Below are 21,452 nucleotides of genomic sequence, written 5' to 3'. Positions count from 1 at the left end.
TGAACTTGTGATCCTCCTGCCTCAGCCTCCAGAGCTGCTGGGATGACAGACATGCACCATCATTCCTGGAATATTATAACATTTAAGACCTAGAAGCCCCCCTCGATTCATCTCATAAAATGAATGCACTCTAGGGAGGAGTTAGAATTTAGAGGAAGCTGACATTCCCAAAGATAAGAAAGAAATAAAACATAAGAATGAACATTGGTAGTCTCCCCAAATTACCATCATATCACTTGTCAGCCAATAACCCCCAAGCTTCCTGTAAGCTTCCTGCAAGCTTCCTGCAAAGTCTCAGAAACTTAGTATTCTGTTCACCATTTTTTGGAGCTTATACCAGGGAAGAAAAAAAAATGGAGAATTCAAAAATGGAGTGATCAACACGGGAAAGAAGTAAATGGAATTCCAGGATGAGCATAAACGGTGGCCATGGGTGTTCACATCAGAGCTGAAGGCTCCGGAAGGAAGTTCATTTGGAAAGCAAAAGGGATGGTCAGATTCTCTGACAGGACTGACTCTGGGAAAAAATGGTTTTGGGGTGTTTTACAGAACTTTGGAACATATGAAAGTCCTAGCAAAAGATCCATTCCAACCAAGGCATATAAATTTAAAAAGAGGCAAAGAGGAAGACATCCCATTGGACTAGAAAGATAATGAAATCACAATATGCAGAGTTGTAATAACCAAAATAGTAAATGTGGGTTGGATCCAGTAAGTCCTAAAACTATTTCAGAGAGTAGAGGGGTATCCAGAAGGGAAATGTATGTTGTTGTGTTACTGGAGTCAAAGTTGAAGACCCTGGGTCTGGTGATCTCAACAGACAAGGCTCAGCTACTTGTCCCAGGATACCAAAGGTACAAGCAGGGGTGTAGGGCAGGAAAGGAGATTTAATTGGCATGGCCACATTGGGAAGGACAGATATAAGAGTACAATGGCCAAAGACCTCACCTTTGTCTCTGGGTAATTGCTCCTGTTTAGGGGGGCAATTTCACCAGGAAGTGGTCTGTTCTGTGAGGCTCAAGGTTGCTTGGAGGTGGTTTCAGTCCTTTGTCATAAAGATGCTGGTATCAACCAGACCTGTGGTTCCTGGCATCTAAAGTAACTGCAGAAGAAAGTGGCTCAAAGAAAAAAAAAAGATTAAAAAGGCAAACAGAGTCAGGGGAGGGACAAAAATGGAGTTGGTTAAGTCAGTGACTGGGTCCCCTCAGGCTAAGAGTGATGCAAGAGAGTTACATCTTAATCTTCCATAGCAAGGAGGCAGTGGGTGAAATCTAAAACCACTAAGTCAAGAGAGGTTTGTGGGCTGGGGTTGTGGCTCAGTGGAGCGGGCTCACCTAGCATGTGCGAGGCACTGGGTTCAATCCTCTGCACCACATAAAAATAAATAAATAAAATAAAGGTAGTGTGTCCAACTACAACTAAATATATAAAAAGAGAGGTTTGCAATTATGGAAGGAAACACCAAAAGTTGAAAGTGATTGCTTCTGAGGTATCAGAAACCAGACCAGCAGAGACTGGACAAGAGTTCACTGCAATTTGTGTTGTCAAGTTTCTAGGGTAATTTCCTTTTTTCAGAGAAGGTCCACATATTATATTAATAAAAATTCAAATTAAATTTAAAAAGAAAGCCACAGAAGGTAGGAAGAGAAGCCCATGGAGATGTCAGGAATTGAGAGGTCAGTAGAAACAAAGTAAGAAATGAGTGGAGTCCAGTCTCGTTTCTCAAATTCCAAGCATATTTGTTGTCTTAAAATACATTTGTTAACTAATCATGCATGTCCCGTGACCACTCTCTAATTCTTATCTTGAACTCTTGTGAAAATCTTCATTACTTTATTTCCCATAAATTTCACATGACTAGATTTTAAAATCCAGAGGAAATGGACTGTTTCTTACGGTTTTGTAGTCCCGCACCTCAAAAGAATAGATAGCAAGTGGCCAATAAATATTTGAGGCTTTGTAACTGAATTTCAAATAGCCATGTTTGGTTGTTGTTTGGTATGAAAGCTAAAAAATGGAAAATCTGAAACTCCATCTAATGAAAAGAAAATTGGGTGCCATATGTATTTTTGCCTCATTGAAGGTTTCTGTAAAAGAACACAGTCATTTCTAATAGTCAACAAAATCAACAAAACTTGCCCTCTTAGTTTATCATCTTTTTTCCAGGTCATTTCTCAAAAAAGAATCTAATTAAAAACAAGTTAAGGCTGGGGCTATAGCTCAATGACAGAGTACTTGCCTAGCATGTATGAGGCACTGGGTTTGATCTTGAGCACTATAAAAAAAATGCATGCCATCTATTTACAACTATAAAAAACTTTTTTTAAGTTAAATATCTAGAATGAAATCTATTCTTAATCTTTGCTATTCAGAAAAAAAAGTGGGGTAGGGTTGTGGCTCAGTGGCAGAGTGCTTGCCCAGCAGGTGTAAGGCACTGGGTTTGATCTCAGCACCACATATAAATAAATAAGAAATAAAGGTCCATCAACAACTAATATATATATAATTTTTTTAAAAAAAGAAAGAAAAGCTTTTGAACTTGGGAGTAAAGTACTAATAGATTTTTTAAAATCAAGATATGCAATCTCATTTTCCATTTTTATGCTTTCTATTTTGGATTACCTCGTTTTCTTTCATGTTATTTTGAAAAAGAAGTTCTTGGTGTTCATAATGCTGAAGGAAAGAACACTGAAATGCAGGGCTTTCTATAATAGCCAGTGTTATCTAAATTTTAAATTATGTAACTCACTTAAATAGCCTGTAGCATACTCATGGAAATTACTATAATAAAATAGTCCCAATGATAAGTACCTCTTAAGAAGAAGGAATCTTTGTGAACGTATCCTTGAGTTTCCATTACAAAAATAAACTTCAAAAATAAACTTGTTGCTTTTTTAGCTGATCAAATTAATCACTTGAAAGTCCAGGGGTCATAGTACTGCCAACTTTCTTGGTTTAGAGAAAATAAGTCTTTTTTGTTGTTTTTGTTTGTTTTTATATTCTTTTTGATCATCCCAAGATTATATGATTAGACAGCTGAAAATTTGTGGCAAGTTTCTCTCTAGTGTGCCTGAACTCTAAGGAAATACATATTTTCTAGATGTATCCAGGGCAAATTTTTTTTTTAGTTGTAGAGATGGACACAATATTTTTATTTTATTTATTTATTTTTATGTGATGCTGAGGATTGAACCCAGTGCCTCATGCATGTGAGGCAAGCACTCTACCACTGAGCTACAACCCCAACCCCCAGAGAAATTTTTTTTTCTTGAGGTATAATTTATATAAATAACAGTTTTTAAATGTACAGTTTAATTGTTCTACCTTGATTTTGATTTAGAACATTTTCACCACCTAGAAACTTCCCTCATACCCCGCCCTCTTGTAAATAATCATACAGCTTTTAATTTTTCCAGTATAAAAATCTAAGAATAGGGGCTGGGGATGTGGCTCAAGCGATAGCGCACTGGCCTGGCATGCGTGTGGCCTGGGTTCGATCCTCAGCACCACATACAAACAAAGATGTTGTGTCCTCTAAGAATAAGGTTGCCAAGCCATAGGACAGATGTATGTTTATCTTTATAGAAAATACTGATGAACTGTTTTCCAAAATAGTTGTTCCATTTTCTATTCCCATCAGCAAGGTATGAGAGCTAAATACTGGCCAACCTGTTTTATTGCCAATCTTTTTTTTATTCTAGCCATTCTAGTGGGTTTACAGTGGTATCTCATTGTGGTTTTAATTTGTGTTTCCCTACCTATAAATGAGGTTGAGCACACTTCCATGTTCTTATCCATTTGTATATTTTCTTTTGACAAGTGTCTGTTCAAATCCTTTGCCCATTTTTTGGTTGTATTCTTATCATTGAGTTGTGATCCTGCATAAAAATTTGGGCTAAACGAAATACATTTTGGTTCTAACCACCAGCTCACTGCCCTCCCAAGTTTGACCTCTCTTTCTTTGTTCTATGCGTTAACTGAGGAGAACCTGCTAATCTAAAACAAACCAGGGCAAGGGGTTCACGTACTCAGTTCACCACAAGCATCTTACTGAATGCCTAGTCAACTCCATGAAAATTATAAGGATAAGACAGAGTCTCTGCCTTTAAACAGGTTACAATCAAATTCAGGAGAAATTTACATAAGTAACTATAACACAGGTTGGATGTAAGAAGAGCCATAAGACCTAATTAGAGAATCAAGATACCATTCTTGCTTAGGGCCATCAGCAAAGGCCCCATTAAAAAAAGTGGTATCTGAGATGGGATTCAGGTGAGGGGTGGAGTGAGAAAGAATAAGGTAAGCCTACAAGAAAACATAGGGTGAATTCAAAGGTGAACTTAGGTCAAAAAAGAGTGTTTGAAAGATGTTGATACTCTATTGGGGGAAATCTGATCTGATGATAAGGACAGTAACTGGGTTACTATGGAAATATCAGGAACAGTTACAGAGCTCTCTGCAACTTCTCTCCTATGCTCCTCCACCCTCAGTCCTGGATGCCTTGATCCCAGCCACTCAGCTGGAACTGTTCTTCTCTACCTCCAGGCTATTTGGTAGGGACTGGACCTCCCTCAGAGAGAGGGACAAATCGGCCTGGAGCTCCAAAACTGAACCCCTGATCATTTCTGCCAAAGCCACCTCAGGATCTTTATACTGATGGGTCCTTGTCTGGCATGCTCTTTTCCTGGAGATTGATATGGCTCTCTCCCTCATCTCCTGTAGACATTTGTTCAACAATATTATCAATTAGGCCCTCCATGACATCTTCCCCCCACTGTGACTCTAACTGTGACTCACTTCCAGCCTCTTCCTTTTTTTTTCATTTTTCCCACAGTACCTCTCATCATCTAATATACTATATGTCCTCTCTGCCCACTAGAAGGTGTGCAAGAGTCAAGCAGGAATATCTGCCCCTTTAGTTGGACCACTCTGGTCCTAGCATCTAGAAGAAGTGCCTATAGACAGAGAGCAATCAAAGCATTGTTGAATAAAAGAATTTTAAAACATGACATGCATTTAAACACATTGAGGCAAGCTCGATGTCTTTAACAGCTTTTAAAAAAAAGCCTTTATTTTAATTTAGTGTCAACAAATTCATTAAATTGTCTATATGCACTTAATTCATCTATTTGCTCTTAGTTGCGTTTCATCTACCGATTTACAAATGTGTCTACACACCAGCTTCTACATTAATAATTGATATCGGAAATTTGGCAAGCCAATTAGTGCTTGTTTAGTTTGCAATTGACTTTCTCAAAACTTAATTTTAAATAGAATATCTCACAAAAATGGAAATTATTCCAATGTTTGAACAGTGCTAGAATACATAATTGTTTCGGAGAAAAAATTCATTCTTCCTGCAACATCAATTACCAGTTGGCTCTTTTTTCCCCCTGGCATTGTTAAATTTTGGTGATACTCCTGCCCTGTGTGTAACACTGTGTATAATCCTCCTTCCAAATTCAGGTCTTATTACTTTCATTAAACACTTGAGATGGTTCCCATGACCCATACAATTAGACTTCAAACTGTCTGCCAGCCTCAGCTTAGCTGCATCCTGATTTGTAAGTAAACACTTGCTAGAGACAAATTCTCATGGAATTCAGTGCCCATCACTGAAGAGCTCTTCAAGGAAAGCTCTTCCTAAGAGGAAGCCCTCTTACTGTGACTCCAATCACAAATGGACTCAGATCTTCCAGCTGCTGATAGCAGCTCTCCATATACTTCTCACTCTGAAATAAACAACTTTTTAACTGTATGTTCAAGGTATGGTTTTAGAAGAGAAGTCATGCTAATGGAAAATCCTGAATTCAAAATGACCAAATAAAAATTGGGGTGCATAGAAGACACAGGTTCAAATAACTTAAAATGGTCCCTGACTTGTTGAGTTTGGGGATTTCTTCAGAGTGATTCACTCTAGAATAAGGGTCTTTCTCCACAACTCCAGAGCCAGGACACTGTCTCATGTGGCTCAGCACTCAACAATTATTTGGTCCAAGCTGCTGCATTGTTCTGCATGGGAAATAGAGTGGTGATTAAAAGTTAACGATGAGGGGCTGGGATTGTGGTTCAGTGGTAGAGCACTTGCCTAGCATGTAGGAGGCGCTGGGTTTGAACCTCAGCACCGCATATAAATAAAAGTCCATCCAACTAAAAAAAAAAAAAAAAAGTAAAAGATGATGCATTCAACCTACACTTGTATTTCTTCTTCCTCTTCAGATCCTCCTGAAAAGATGAGGAAGGAATTTTTAATACACATAAATCCACGAGGGCAAGAGGACACATAAGACATATTGATGGTCTGGAGAACTATGGAATCCTGAAAGAAAAAAAGGCAGAAGAGAAGGAAGGGAAAGCTTAGAGGAGTCCAGGGAGCAGACAGTCAGCTGCCTTGCTCTACACAGAACCTTTGAGGGGCGATTTAGAGGTGACGTGTTGGCAATGGCAAGAATGAGACATAAAATCAGAAGAATTCATGGAAGGTCAAAATGCCTGCATCCAAATAGTTCACCTTTGAACTAGAGGTCTCAAATCTCTTTTCTGAAAATTCTGGAAAATTCTAAGACAAAAAAGATATCCACCATCTGGGATTTTAAAGCCCAACAACATAATTTTCAGCTTTCTATACAATTGCCCTTAATCAAAATCTGCCAGTGGAAAAACTTGCTCTTAAGTATGAATGTGTAACCAAGGATCACCAAAGAATGCTTCTAATGTGAAAGATTGAAACACAGGTTAAACAAATGGGGGGAAATGAGCCTATAGAAATCAGATATTGCAGAAATCAGAAAAGAATTATTAACAAAGCAATAATTAGTGACCTGGGGCTGGGGATGCGGCTTAAGCGGTAGCGCGCTCGCCTGGCATGCGTGCGGCCCGGGTTCGATCCTCAGCACCACATACCAACAAAGATGCTGTGTCCGCTGAAAACTAAAAAATAAATATTAAAAAATTCTCTCTCTCTCTCTCTCTCTCTCTCTCTCTCTCTCCCTCCCTCCCTCCCTCCACTCTCTCTTTAAAAAAAAATTAGTGACCTGCGATAAATCTAAGAAAATATTTCATCTCTATTACTATAACAACACTAACGATTATTAATAATTTACTGAGAACACACTCTCAGCTACTATTCAACAAGCCCAAGATAAGGAAACTGAGGCACACAAACGCTGAATGACTGGTAATAAGTGCAGAAGCTGGAATTCAGATCTCGATAATCTGAATGTAAAACTCATGCATCGTTGCTTCTTGGTCTTTGAGTTATGATCAAGTGTAATAAAACCCATACCCCAAATGTGTGGTGGGCATCCTCAAATATCCCATCACAAAAGGAACAAAAACCAAGAAAGCATTCTTAAAAAAAATGTACTCATGCATCTGACAAATCCATATTCAGAGCTTTCTGTTGATCAAATACCAGCCTATTTGTCAAAAGTACTGCAGTGAACAGAACAGGCAGAGTCCCAGTTCTTGCGAAGCAAAAATTAAAAATTCAGTACAAGAGATGGAAAATACAGTGAGGGAATTCTACCAGAAGACTTAATAAAAGTAACAGGAGAAAATGACAACCAAAGAAGGAGATATGTCTCAGTGACTCAGAAGGCTCCTTTTCTACTTAGTAGGAATTTCAGAGAAGCAGAGAAAAACAAGAGTAGTAAGTTATCCCGGGAACAACGTAAGAATACTTTCTAGAGCTGAAAACATTTCTAGACCTTCAGTCAGGTCTCCAAACTGAAGGGGCCCCTCAACTCCCTGTGCCCAGTGCAATAAATAGAAAAAGATTCACATCAAGGCACATCTTAATGAAATTTCATACCATAAAAACTTCCAGAGAGCTGGGGTTCTAGAGTGCAGGCTCAGAATGCAAAAGAGCCCGAGTTCAATCCCTACCATAGCCAACAACAACTTCCCGAGTCAAAACAAGTCTATGACCAAAGAACTTAAGTGGCATTGTACTTACCAAAATCAACACTGGTGACTAGAATTCAACAGGGTAAAGTCTTTTAAATTCTGAAGAAAATGATATTTTTAAATAAATTATTGCAATCCCAAATTTTACAGCCAGGTAAAACATTAATTGAATGCAAGAGAAAGACTGGAAAGAAAATAGAAAATACCTCTTTAGTATGACCTTTCTAAAATGTTATATGAAAAATATGCTCCATTGAAATGAGGCGGGGAGGGGGGAAAGAGAAGCAAATTTTAAAAAAAGAAAAAGAAATGTGGGAGATCAAGAAGATGACCAGGAATTCAGGAAGGTACCCCTAGTGGGGAAAGGAGAAATAGTCTAAGAAGCTCAAATTTCATTCTGTAGACATTGGAGCAAGCAGGGGGTTTCAAGCTGGTGAGCAAAACAATGAGATCATGTTTTAGAAAGAACATCTGTACTAAGTTGGAAGGTGGGATTAATAAAAGATATTTCTGGCACCATCTTGGAATTTTTGCAAGGTTTGGGTGAAAAGTAATTCAGACTCAAACTAAAACCGTAGCAATGAGAACCAGCTAAGCTGGCATTGGTGGGTCGAGGGAGCACAATTGCATTTTACTATAGATTTTTACAGCATGAATCTAAGACAAGGTCAAGAAAGACTCCATGAGGACACTGAAGCTTCAAATCCTGAGATGTGGTGGATAGACGATAGGAAATAAAATATATCAATAGGTTTAGAGGGAAGATTCATTCCATTGGGGATATTTTGAGTGGAGAGGAAACACGACATCTATTGGGTAATATAAAGGGGCTTCTGCTTTCCTTTCTGATATCACCCAGAATGTCTTTTTAAAAGTGTAAGAGAAGATAAATTTTCAACAAGAAAATAAAAGGATAGTAGTTGCTTGCTTGACCCTGTAAATGTAAAGTAGTACAAGGAGAGCAACCTGCATCAGGAAGTAAACAGGATCACTGTAGCAGCAATGGGCTTAATGGATACTTAGAGTTACAGCAGGTCCCTGAGATGAGGTTGGAGAGCTAGTCAAAGGCCAGACCTGCAGGACCTTGAGAAATATAGTATAAAGAGTGAGGCTGGGGATATGGCTCAAGCAGTAACGCGCTCGCCTGGCATGCACGGGCGCTGGTTCGATCCTCAGCACCACATAAAAATAAAATAAAGATGTTGTGTCCACTGAAAACTGAAAAATAAATATTAAAAAAAATTTTAAAAAAAAAAGAGTGGATGTGTTTTAGTCAGCTTTTTTGCTTCTGTGACTAAAGGACCTGATCAAAACAACTGTAGAAGAGGAGAAGTTTATTTAAGGGCTCACAGTTTTAGGTGTCAGTCCATAAGCAGCTGGACCCATTCCTCTAGTGAAGCTGAATATCATGGAGGAAGAGTGTGACAGAGGGAAGCAGCTCACATGGTGATCAGAAATGAGAGAGAATGAGAAAGGGGCGGGGGTGGGGGTAATCTTGATGAATATAGTATATCCAGGTAGTCTCCAGGTCTTCCAAGCTGAGCCGCACACATCACAGAGCAAAGACACCGTATCCCCACCATGCCCTGTTCATATTCCTGATCCACAAAGCTATTCTTTTATTTTGGGGCGGGGGGATGGAGTATTAGGTCTCTGGAAGCATTAACATTCCAATGCCAGGGCAGGCCTCCACTGATGGCTTGTCTGTAAATTCTTGCTTCATTTGGAACCAACATGCCTTGTTTCTTTGTCTAAATTTTCGTATCTGCCTTCTTCATTAAAAAAAAAAAAATGTTTTAAGAAATGAGAGGTGCTTCTAAATGAACTCTATGGAGCATCTTACCTAATACAGACTCCTGAGCTCCACCATAAGAGATTATTTAATTCATTTGTTTGGGGATGTGGCTGAGTCTGTAACGCAGATGATTCTGATGCTGGGGTCCAGGGTAGTGCTTGGATGGTAAATGCTGATTTTCAAAATGGTAACCTACCAGTTTCTCCCACAAATATCTGCCTCAGTGATATTTCCACAAGTTAGATCACAATAAGGCACCAAATTCTTTGACATGCCTTCCATTAAGAGGTGGGTTCTATATCCCCTGCCCTTGAATTCACTAGTTCTTTTAGACTCTGCTATACCTGAGAAGTCCAAGCCATATGGAGCAGCTATGAGCTCTGCCTTTGAATCTGTTCCTCAGACACGCCAAGGAAGGAGCCTGTAGGTCATTCCAGCCTCCAGCAATCAGGACACTGTTAGAAATACTGAGGTGCCGCCAGAAATCAAATACATGCTTAAAAGTGGGTGGGCATGTGTTTTAGTCAGCCTTTTTGCTGCTGTGACCCAACCAGCACAATTATAGAGAAGAAAAGTTTTATTTGAGAGCTCACGGTTTCAGAGGTCTCTATCCATAGAAGACAGGCACCATTTCTCAGGACTGGAGGTGAGGCTGAACATCACAGCTAGAGAGTGTGGCAGAGGGAAGCAGCTCACATCATGGTGATCAGAAAGCAGAGAGAGAGACTCCAAGCACCAGAAACAAATAGATACCCCAAAGCCACGCCTCCAATGCCCACCTGCTCCAACTACACCCCACCTGCCTTCAGTTACCACTCAGTTAATCCCTCCGGGTGATTAATTCAGGCTCTCCTAACTCAGTCATTTTTTTCTCAGAACCTTCTTGCATTGTCTCACATATGAGCTTTTGGGGGACATCATACATCCAAACCATACAGCAAGGCAAACTTTACTTCTGCCAGAAGGGCGAGCTACAGAACCAGGCTGGGAGCCAGGTTAGCAAGTGTGCCTGTCCAAGGTCCTCCCTGGCTGCTTATATCCCTCATGGGGCACTGCCCTTCATCCTGATTGGAGGAGCTCAGGGTTACAGTTTATGTGATTGGCTAACTTTAAAATTGGGGCAGGCAAAGAGAAAGGCTATAATTAAAATGGCTACACAATTGGATCCAATTAAGGCTGAATACTATATTCTGAAAATAAACCACCAGATTTTCTATTTCTCACAGTCACCTCAGACTTCAGGTCTTCCCAGCTGAGCAGAGATACCCGCATCCTCACCATGCCCTATCCACAAAAGCTATTCTTTTGTGGGGGGGAGGGCAGTGGAGTACCAGGGATTGAATTCAGGGGTACTAAACCACTGAGCCACATCCCCAGCCATACTTTGTATTTTATTTAGAGATTGGGTCTTGCTGAGTTGCTCAGCACCTCACCTTTGCTGAGGCTGGCTTTGAACTTGTGATTTTCCTGTCTCAGCCTCCTGAGACGCTGGAATTACGGCTGTGCACCACCACACCCTGCCACAAAAGTTATTCTTATAATAAAAATATTATGGTTTCATGTCACTTCATTTTGGAGTGTTTGGCAATGCAGTAACTGAAACTTTACAACTTTACAGTTTTGGAATATTTTGCGGTGCAATCACTGAAAGTTTTCTCCAGGAATATCTACTAAAATGCAAACACTCCTTGGAAGGATAAATTCTTTCAGATAACATGTAAGCAGTGTATCTAGCAAGTAGCTAAGCAGGGAGAATGAGCTAAGATATGTTTTCTTTTCTCATTGACCTGAAAGCACCATGGGCAAAGAGATATATATATGTAGCTTCCAGAAAACTGGAGGCAAAAAGATGGCCATACCTTGAAGTCAACTTTGCTAAAAGAGTAGATGAGGCAGCAGAATGAAATCCAGCTTGACTTACTCCACAGCTGTACTAGAGACCAGCTCCAAAACCCCTCCAACAGCTCTCTCACTAATTGTAAAGGTGTTTATGCCAATTTCCCAAACTTATTTGCCTAATGTTTGAAATCACCTAGAGATCACATAGTAACAAGCACCACAAGTCATGCTTACCACCAGGCAAGTTTGGAAAATATTAAATGACAGAATTTTATGTCAAATACAAACCAAGATAGCAAATGTGTAATCTTGCCTCACAAGAGTCACAATTCTGCAAGGATAATGGGGTTAATTTGTGAGCTTTGTGTTCATACAAATAAACAACAACAACAACAACAACAAAATAGTAGAAAGTTCTGGAAACCTTGGACCTTGAAAATTTAAATCCCACCTAAGCCCTATTATAATCATGTGCAGAAAGAAGCTGAAAATATTAGAATTCATTTGCTAATCAGAAACTACTAATTATGTTACATTTAAAAATGTAAAGACTTTCCATAAGGAATGCTTAGTAAATATTTTCATTTATAAAATATAAAATAAGAGGGATGCTAGGTTAAATATTCATGGTTTTATTCAATCTATTATCTAGTCCTAGTAAAAATGATAGAGCAAGACATATAACATGGACTCTCTGGATTGAGAGAACAAAGATTGTCAATTAAAGGCCATCTACTTTAGTAATTAACATTATTACACAATTTCCAGCCTCCACCACTTCTCCCTCCCATAGTTTGTGAAAGTGATTTTAGTCTCATTTCTCATTTTCTTTATAGGTATACATTACAGTCTTCTAAAGAAACTGGAGGGGGCATTGTTCTTAGTCACGGATTCGAAATGTAACTGGCTAGGACTTTCAAGTTCCACATTATTCGAATCATTTTCACCATACTGTTGTTGACCTAGATCAGTCCAAAACTCTCACAGAGACTCGTCACAATTTAGGTCCCATTGAGCCTGTTCAATTTTATTTCTCTTGCCTCTTAAGGCCATTTACGAGTTGCATGGTGTCATTTTGCTGAGTAAACTTGACACCCATCTCTGATTCCAAGAGCTCTCACATATTCTGAGGGATAGAATAAAATGCCTGCAGAAATAGTATTTGTGTTGGTGGATTCCAAAATTTCCAGCAATAAAAATGGGAATTGCTATGACATATTGATGTAGAAGCCTAGTACCCCTCCTTGGACCAGGGAGTCTATGTAAAGAAGTGAGTTACATATTCAGTAGCTAAAAGGAGCTCCTTGTTGATCTGGGGTCTGTTTGACCTTCTGGCCAAACATAGAAGACCCTGGCTGCTCACTGCCTCTCTGTGTTGTTCTGTTCTCTGTGTTCCAGGGACGTGTCTTACACCAGTGTTACTGCCCTGCCGTCCAAAGGCCTGGAGCACCTGAGGGAACTGATAGCAAGAAACACTTGGACTCTTAAGAAACTTCCACTTTCCTTGAGCTTCCTTCACCTCACACGGGCTGACCTTTCTTATCCCAGCCACTGCTGTGCTTTTAAGAATCAGAAGAAAATCAGAGGGTAAGTGGTAGGGACCCAGAAAGGGATGAGAGGCCATGGTAGATGCTGAGTTAATTTCTGGGTTTGGGGAAGAATCTCTGTGGTTTGAAAAGCAGGTGGAAAAGAATTGGAAGCATCTGTATGAACAGGAAATCTAGGGGCACAATAACTCGGAAGATGCCGAGTGGTTGCGGGCGAGAAAGAAGGTCAGTGTCTCTGAATAGTAATAGCCGAGGTGAGGTTTAGTAAAAGATGGCATAGTAGGGACAGGTGTGACCAGGTCATGTAGCACCTTGTAAAGGTTACAAGACGTGACTTCTGGCCTCCAGATGCAACACATCAACGACACCACAACCACAAGGACACACTTACCAACAACGCATGCAGTTGGAGTACCTGATCTGTCAGGACTTTGCACCTGTCATAACTCGCTGGTTGCATGTATATTGTTTCAGAATCAGCTCGGCTTGTATCCCAGCCCTGCCAGTTTCTAGCTGTTATCCCAGCATGTCTTAAAAATGTTTTATATCTTTACCTGTTCTCCTAAGTCCACCTTCATTAATCTCTTATTCAGGTCCCCTCAGCCTCTCTGTAAGTGTCTGCAAATTGACTTTCTACACTCATGTTTGTAGTCAGAAAAGAATTGGGACTAGTTGTGGGGGCAGAAGCAAAGTGGCAAGTTAAACAACTGTGCAACAGGTGTAATGGCTGCAGAAAACTAGAAGTGGGGCAAGAGGATGGAAGCAGCAGACTATACTGACTCCATGTGGCACTAAGTAGGAAAGGACCAGGGAGGGATGGAAAGGATCCAGGCTTCTCCTTAACCTCCCAACTGGATAGAAGTGCTAGCCCATTGAACTTTTTTTTTTTTTTTTGGTTGTAGATGAACACAATATCTTTATTTATTTATTTTTATATGGTGCTGAGGATCGAACCCAGTGCCTCACATGTGAGGGGCAGGTGCCCTACCACTGAGCTACAGCCCCCAGCCCCCACTGGACATTTTAACCAGATCTCATTAGGTGAATCAAAACCTGATCAGCAGCTGAAGCAAGGTAAATTCCTTTTGTTGTAAGGAGATCAGGGAAGACTCCTCTGAGAAAGGGACATTTGAGTTCAATATTGAATAATGAGTCAAGGTAGCCACCAGTCTTCAGGCAAAGGGGATATGGAATTCTAGAGCTCTCAGTGGGAATGATAATAACAACAAATAACAATATCCAACATATATATGCACTCCCAGTATTGCAGGTGCTGTTGTAAGAGTTTTAAAAAATATTGATCTACTCCTTTAATAAACTATGTGAAATATCTCATTAACCCACAATCCACGTGAATAAGCCAAGGTTCATAGACCTGACCAGGGAAAACAGCTGGAACTGTAGAGCCAGGTTCTGCCTACCTAGACTAGATAAATATCATGCTCTTTTATTATTGCTGTGCTTGAAGTGGTTATAGAGGAGAAATAAGAGCAATGTCACTGGATCACAGTAGGAAAGGTAGGGGGTAATAGGAAATGGTGTAGGAGAGACCATCCTGGCCAGATCATGTAAAATCTTGTAGAATCATGTACATTATCATAAGCACTGACATCTTTTTCCAAGTGTTGTGGGTCTCCTGATATTAAGCAAATATTTTTTCTGCAACTCATTTTTTCTGCTGCCTTGCAGAATCCTTGAGTCCTTGATGTGTAATGAGAGCAGTATCCGGAGTTTGCGTCACAGAAAATCTGTGAATGGTCCCATCTACCAGGAATATGAAGAAGACGCAGGTGATAGCAATGTTGAATACAAGCAAAACTCCAAGTTCCAGGATATCCACAGCAACTCCCATTATTATGTCTTCTTTGAAGAGCAAGAGGATGAGATCATTGGTTTTGGCCAGGAGCTCAAAAATGCCCAAGAAGAGACTCTACAAGCCTTTGACAGCCATTATGACTACACTGTGTGTGGGGACAATGAAGACATGGTGTGTACCCCCAAGTCAGACGAGTTCAACCCCTGTGAAGACATAATGGGCTACAAGTTCCTGAGAATCGTGGTGTGGTTTGTTAGTCTGCTGGCTCTTCTGGGCAATATTTTTGTCCTGTTCATTATCCTCACTAGCCATTACAAGCTGACTGTCCCACGCTTTCTGATGTGCAACTTGGCCTTTGCAGATTTCTGCATGGGGATATACCTGCTCCTCATTGCCTCTGTGGACCTCTACACGCACTCTGAGTACTACAACCATGCCATCGACTGGCAGACAGGTGCTGGGTGCAACACAGCTGGTTTCTTCACTGTCTTTGCCAGCGAGTTGTCCGTGTACACACTGACGGTCATTACCCTGGAGCGCTGGTATGCCATCACCTTTGCCATGCGCCTGGACCGGAAGATCCGCCTCAGGCATGCCTATGTCATCATGGTGGGTGGCTGGGTTTGCTGCTTCTTGCTTGCCCTGCTCCCTCTGGTGGGAATAAGTAGCTATGCCAAGGTCAGCATCTGCCTGCCCATGGACACTGAGACCCCTCTTGCTCTGGCCTACATTGTTCTTGTTCTGTTGCTCAATATCGTGGCCTTCGTCATCGTGTGCTCCTGCTACGTGAAGATCTACATCACGGTTCGAAATCCCCAGTACAACCCTGGAGACAAAGACACCAAAATTGCCAAAAGGATGGCTGTGTTGATCTTCACCGACTTCATGTGCATGGCTCCAATCTCCTTCTATGCCCTGTCGGCACTTATGCACAAGCCTCTCATCACTGTCACCAACTCCAAAATCTTGCTGGTTCTCTTCTATCCACTGAACTCCTGTGCCAATCCATTCCTCTATGCTATTTTCACCAAGGCTTTCCAGAGAGATGTGTTCATCCTGCTCAGCAAGTTTGGCATCTGTAAACGCCGGGCTCAGGCATACCAGGACCAGAGAGTTTGTCCAAAGAACAGCACCGGTGTTCAGATCCATAAGGTTACCAGGGACATGGGACAGAGTCTCCCCAACATGCAGGATGCCTATGAACTGCTGGAAAATTCCCACCTAACTCCAAATAAACAGGGCCAAATCTCAGAGGAGTATAAGCAAACAGTCTTGTAAGTTGACCCCATAACCACTCACAAATGGTAGGGAGACTTACCAAAGGCTGGTGTCTTGAACATGCACTACAATCTCATAACACACAAACACACAGCTGACCTGACCTTTGTGCAGGTGATGGTTCATGAGGTCATAGTTCATCTCTGGAGAGTGACTAGCATTAAACTAATCACTGCCTCCAAGAAGGAAGAGAAGCCACCAGCACCATCGGAATCCCAGGTGATGTGAAAACAATCTGGGTTCTCTGGAAGACGTGCTTCATGCTAAATTCAGAGATGACCTTGTGTGACATGGTCAACAAGTATAAACTGAACCATTGTTCTTCTTGCCTTTATACAGCATTTCATACTAAAGATTCAGCCAATGGTGACCACAGGATAAAAAACAACCCCATATTGACTCATTCAACTTCACATTCCCTTATACAACCAAAGAGTTTTAATTCCTTAAAGCTGAAAAGATAAAAACAGCTAGATGCCATCCAATATCTGTTATAAAATAGGAAAAGGGGGAAAAGATTAGCTTTGAGTTTTTTTCCCCCCAGACTTTGAAAGTATTAATCATTTCTTCTCTAGCATCTGCCTGATATTATGTATTGCCTGGAGAAACTGGTAAGATTTCAGTTCATGTGATCTAGAAAACTAGAATGAATCTTATTGGCTATTCTCATAGCATCAAAGATGTGAAACATAGAAAATATTTGGCTAACAAAACAAACTGAACTCCAATTAACTCTAAGCCTTTGGGTAAATCACTAGGCCTCAGAAGTCCGTGGAAATGAAGGATTCTATGGCCTTTTCCATTTAAAATTCTGTGTCTGTCTCTTTCCCTCGAGACAGATTTCCATGACAAAGAGAAATAAGACCACTAGGTAAGTATCATCTATTTTTCCTATCTTGTAGGGTTGTTGTCTCCTTTTTGAAACCCAGACATATGACTCAGGAATATGTCTGCTTCCAAAAATTTCTGAACCGAAATTTCCATTGAATGACTACATTGAGTTGGATCCAAATTATTTATCTCATTGCTATATTGCTATAATCATCAGGCCAAAACCAGATTGGTATTGATATAAGAGAACAAAAGTCCTGCAAGTTTCAATTACTTAGTTACTACTTTACTTTGCCAAACCACTGCTAAGCACTTAACTTGTCTTCAGGGATTGGTATCTTAAAAATTTCCAGCCCACAATACGACACTTAAGCTGTCAAGAGAGAGGTGTCTTCTCTTCTGATACTCCTGCTCTTCCCAATCCTGTTGACCACTGGATATAAACCTTTATTCCCTGACAGTGCTTCCTTACTTAAAATCACCAGGAGCTTCATCTTGGATTTTCTTGCCAGGTTATCAGTCATGGTACCCCTCTAATTTCTTGCTAGAAAAGAGTCCCCAAGCAGAGATGGTGTTTGCTTCTCAGGACTGATGAACCCCAGCATAAACCTTTTGTTATTCTATGTTGAGAGCCACAGCCGAAGGGGCCCCAGCAAACTTCCAGCTGCCAGCAAACTTTCAGACTGCCAGCTGATGATTGGCTCACAGCGGCCCCAGCAACATCTAACTGATTGGCTCCTCTGCGGTGATGCTCATTGGGCTGTTTCCCCGCCCTTTCAGACCACGGAGCTGCTCATTAGGGGACTTTTTTGGCTCCGCCCACGCAACCCAGCCAATCGGCCTCAAGAGCAGGAGGATTGTGGGAGGTGGAGAGGCTGGGGTGTGGGTAAGAGGCTTGTGGGAAGCCGGTGGTGGCAGTTGGGCTCTGAGGGTTTTTCCTGAGGAGCTGTTTTGTTTGGCGTGTGTGGTTCTAAAAATAAAGTTCGTTTATTTTGACAAGTGGCTCCTGAATCGTGCCCAGCCAGACTGGGGCAATTCTAGATTTGTGGTGTAAGGTTAATGGACCTGCAGAGATGGTCCTTTCCTGGGACATTCACCTGGAATATGTTCACAACCATAACCATCACTGACACTTGCACATCTTAGTAAATCTCACAAAACAACTAAAATTGTGGCTTTCCTAGTAGTTCATATGTAACTAATGAAATTAAACAAGTGTGTTACCACTTGGCATGTGTTTCTCTCCTGTGGCATTTTGAAATATCATGTCTTCATAAATAATGTGTTTTATCTTAAGTAGTTGAACTAGTGCTTTGGAGACAGAGTCCTACAAAATAGACTTCAACGAGATTGTTACTAAAATTCGCATCCTCAACATAATAAAATAAATGTTCTTTCTATAAAATGATCGTTCGGAGTCCTACAGCATTGTTCTTTCCATTGTGTGTTTCTTTGGGGGTTAACATTATGTGTGTTAAAACTAAAGAGAGGGAAGGACAATTGGCTCATTTGCTAATGAATCCTTATTAGTAAACAAATAGTTGACTATCAATAACTTAAGCATAACATTGGATCTTGACTGTAAGTGGTCTCAATGTGAAAAAAAAACCTTAACTTTTAGTGAACTATGATTCTTCCATAATGATGATGGCTAAGAGAAAAATAGTAAAACAAATATATCAAGCAAAAGATTAGCGTTGGTACTAGGAATTGAAGCAATATTCTAATGAAAGTAATAAGTCTATAAGTCCTTTCTAGAGTTCATGTTAGCTGGGATCTTTCAATTATTTGAAGACAGATCCAAATCAGTGAGGTTAAAAATTCATGCCCTACTGAAAACAGGAGGGTCGCCAGTTCAAAAACAGCCTCAGCAAGGGTGAGGCACTAAGCAACTCAGTAAGACCCTGACTCTAAATAAAATACAAAATAGGGCTGGGGTGTAGCTTAGTGGTTGAATGCCCCTGGGTTCAATCCCTGATACTCACCCCCCAAAAATTGATGCCCTAAAGCTCACACTTGTTGCTCAAAACATTCTCAAATTTAATGACTTGTTTTATGGATAAGCTATTATGTGTAACAGAAATAGGTAGTTAGAAGAGGAACCTATATTACAGGCAGCACCATGAGAGTGGCAATAAAGGAAAAATCAGGATAAAAAGGAGAAAATAAAAATCACAAGCATTTTAAAAGCAGTAATAGTTTAAGACCAAATACCCCTACCTACTTGAAGTCTTTGGAAGGAATCGTATTATAATAGAGTGGAGTGATTCTTACTCATTCTGAACACATGAGGAGACAAGACACACTTGCTGGTAGCAGTGCATTCTGTTTTAAAATGCTACGAAAGTTCCAGCTCAGCATGATGCCCTACACCCACCAATCTTCCTCTTTCAAATTCCACTGAAATGACAGTGGGGAAGTAGACCATGAGGTCAAGCTGAATATGCCTAGCAAACTGGACGCTTGGAACCACCAGCAAACTAAAGACTCGGGTGGCTTTCTGAAAGTGGCAAGTAAGGCTTGGAGTGGATGGGTAACTCAGAACGGAGGAGTCGGCAGCCTCCACCACACTCACAGAATCAGGCTGCAGCTGTGAAAAGATGCCTTCTTCCCTGAGACCCGGAGCCTGAAGGTTATAGGACTGAGTGGATATCTGGGGTCATTAATTGAAAGTCTGTCACTTGGCATCTCTTCCATCCAGTGTGTGCCCCAAGTCAAATCAGGATCTTTAAAGAAGGCAAATGACCAGTGTAGACAAGGAATCCAGTCCAATCACTCATTTCCTGTCTTTGCAACACAAATTGAAGCCTCATCCTTGACACAGAGGCGTCACTGTGTAGCTCTGTGGTAGAGCACTTGCCTGGTACCTGAGAAGCCCTGGGTTTGATCCCCAGTACCACGAGGAAAAAAAAAAAAAAGAGAGAAAGAGATGTCACCACCAGTATCCCTTCTGTCCAGGTAGGGAGAGGTGTCATGGGAGGAAAATTCATACCATCTGCCAACATTAACTATCCTCATCCTTTATTCAGAAATGTAAATGAGCCACCAAGAATGTGACAACTTGAAGAAAATGAATTGCACATTAATAATAGCACACAAAAAATCAAAAATGAACAAAAAGAACATTTGTCCAGAGAAAATAAATAATTCAGAAACAAAATACCAGGTTTAAATTTCCAATTAATAGCATTAGAGAAATTTGAGAAAATAATAGGCCCCACAACAATAGCAACCTACGTTTTTTGTTTGTTTGTTTTAAGGTAGTGCTCTAGAGTTAGGAGTTTTGTCAAATTTGACAAAGCAAGAATTTAACAGAGGAATGGAAGTCAAAGTAGAGGATATTTCCTAGAATGTTGATGAATAAAGATGTGAGATAAGAGATAAAAGTTGAAGTATATAGAGAGCTGGTCTCCAAGTCCAACATCTGTCCAATTGGACATCGAGAGACAGCATGGAAGACATTATAATCAAGGAATAGAAGAGGAAATTTTCTTCAACAGATAATGATTGATAGTGTCCATTTAGTGCTAAAGAGGATTAATGGAAAGACTCATTTGTAGAATAGGACTTATAACATGTTGGACTCTCAGAAGTGAGGGGTGAGCCTAAATTCTTAAGAGAAAAATCAGCTATTGGGTGGGACTAACAGACTGCCATTTCACTTCTCATTATCAACAATGCATACCAGGGACAAGGGAGCAGCACCTTCAATGACTTCAGAAAAACTAGTTTAAATCTAGACTCTTAAATCCACCCAACTTTAATCCAAATGTAAAGGCAAAATAATGACATATTTATATAATAAATAAGCAAGTACTTCATTTAATTATGTAAGACCCATGATTTAAAACTTTGAATTAAATAAAAATATAGCTGGATGGTTTTTTTTTAATTGCATATTGGGTTTAACTTTTTAAGTTGACTCAGTAGAGGCTTTTTATTTTATTTTAGTTTTGGTTTTTTGCAGTACAAAATACTTTGAACCCAGGGATGCTCTACCACTGAGCTATATCCCCAGCCCTTTAAAATTTTTATTTTGAGGCAGGGTTTTTCATAGTTACCAAGGCTGACTTCAAACTTATGACGCTCCTGCCTCAACTTCCCAAGTAGCAAGGATTACAGGCATGAGGCACCTGCATCTGGCTTTATCTGAGAGATTTAAATAATACCTGCATTGTTTATGACCCACTGGACATTAACCACTTATGTATGTAAGCCAGTGTCTTATCCTAGCACTGTCGGATTATTTTTATATACGTAGCTTCTTCCGTGCTTTTTGGACCAGTTTTCAATTTTTCCTGCTTTTTTTTTTATTCATTAAGTCATACATTGAATAAAATCTTTGACACATGCTTATTTTCTATTCACGTGAGTCATTTTTTGAATATTCTCCATGTGCTCTTTTGTGAAAAAAACATTATTGGAAGTTGTATTTCAG

The 21,452-nt window shown here is 40.3% G+C and overlaps 1 protein-coding gene across 1 annotated transcript in view; it reads left to right on the top strand.

The window, feature by feature from the left end:
• Tshr (thyroid stimulating hormone receptor) overlaps positions 1 to 16,183 on the top strand; it is a 131,396-nt gene extending 115,213 nt beyond the window's left edge. The window contains exons 9-10 of the mRNA XM_077799904.1: positions 12,941 to 13,129; positions 14,779 to 16,183. Coding sequence (XP_077656030.1) covers positions 12,941 to 13,129; positions 14,779 to 16,183 — 1,594 coding nt within the window. The remainder of the gene's footprint in view (positions 1 to 12,940; positions 13,130 to 14,778) is intronic.
• The last annotated feature ends 5,269 nt before the right edge of the window (positions 16,184 to 21,452 follow it).

This window comes from Urocitellus parryii, chromosome 6 (genome assembly GCF_045843805.1).
Source record: "Urocitellus parryii isolate mUroPar1 chromosome 6, mUroPar1.hap1, whole genome shotgun sequence".
Lineage (NCBI taxonomy): Eukaryota > Metazoa > Chordata > Mammalia > Rodentia > Sciuridae > Urocitellus > Urocitellus parryii.
This window is presented reverse-complemented; position numbering and strand designations above follow the sequence as displayed.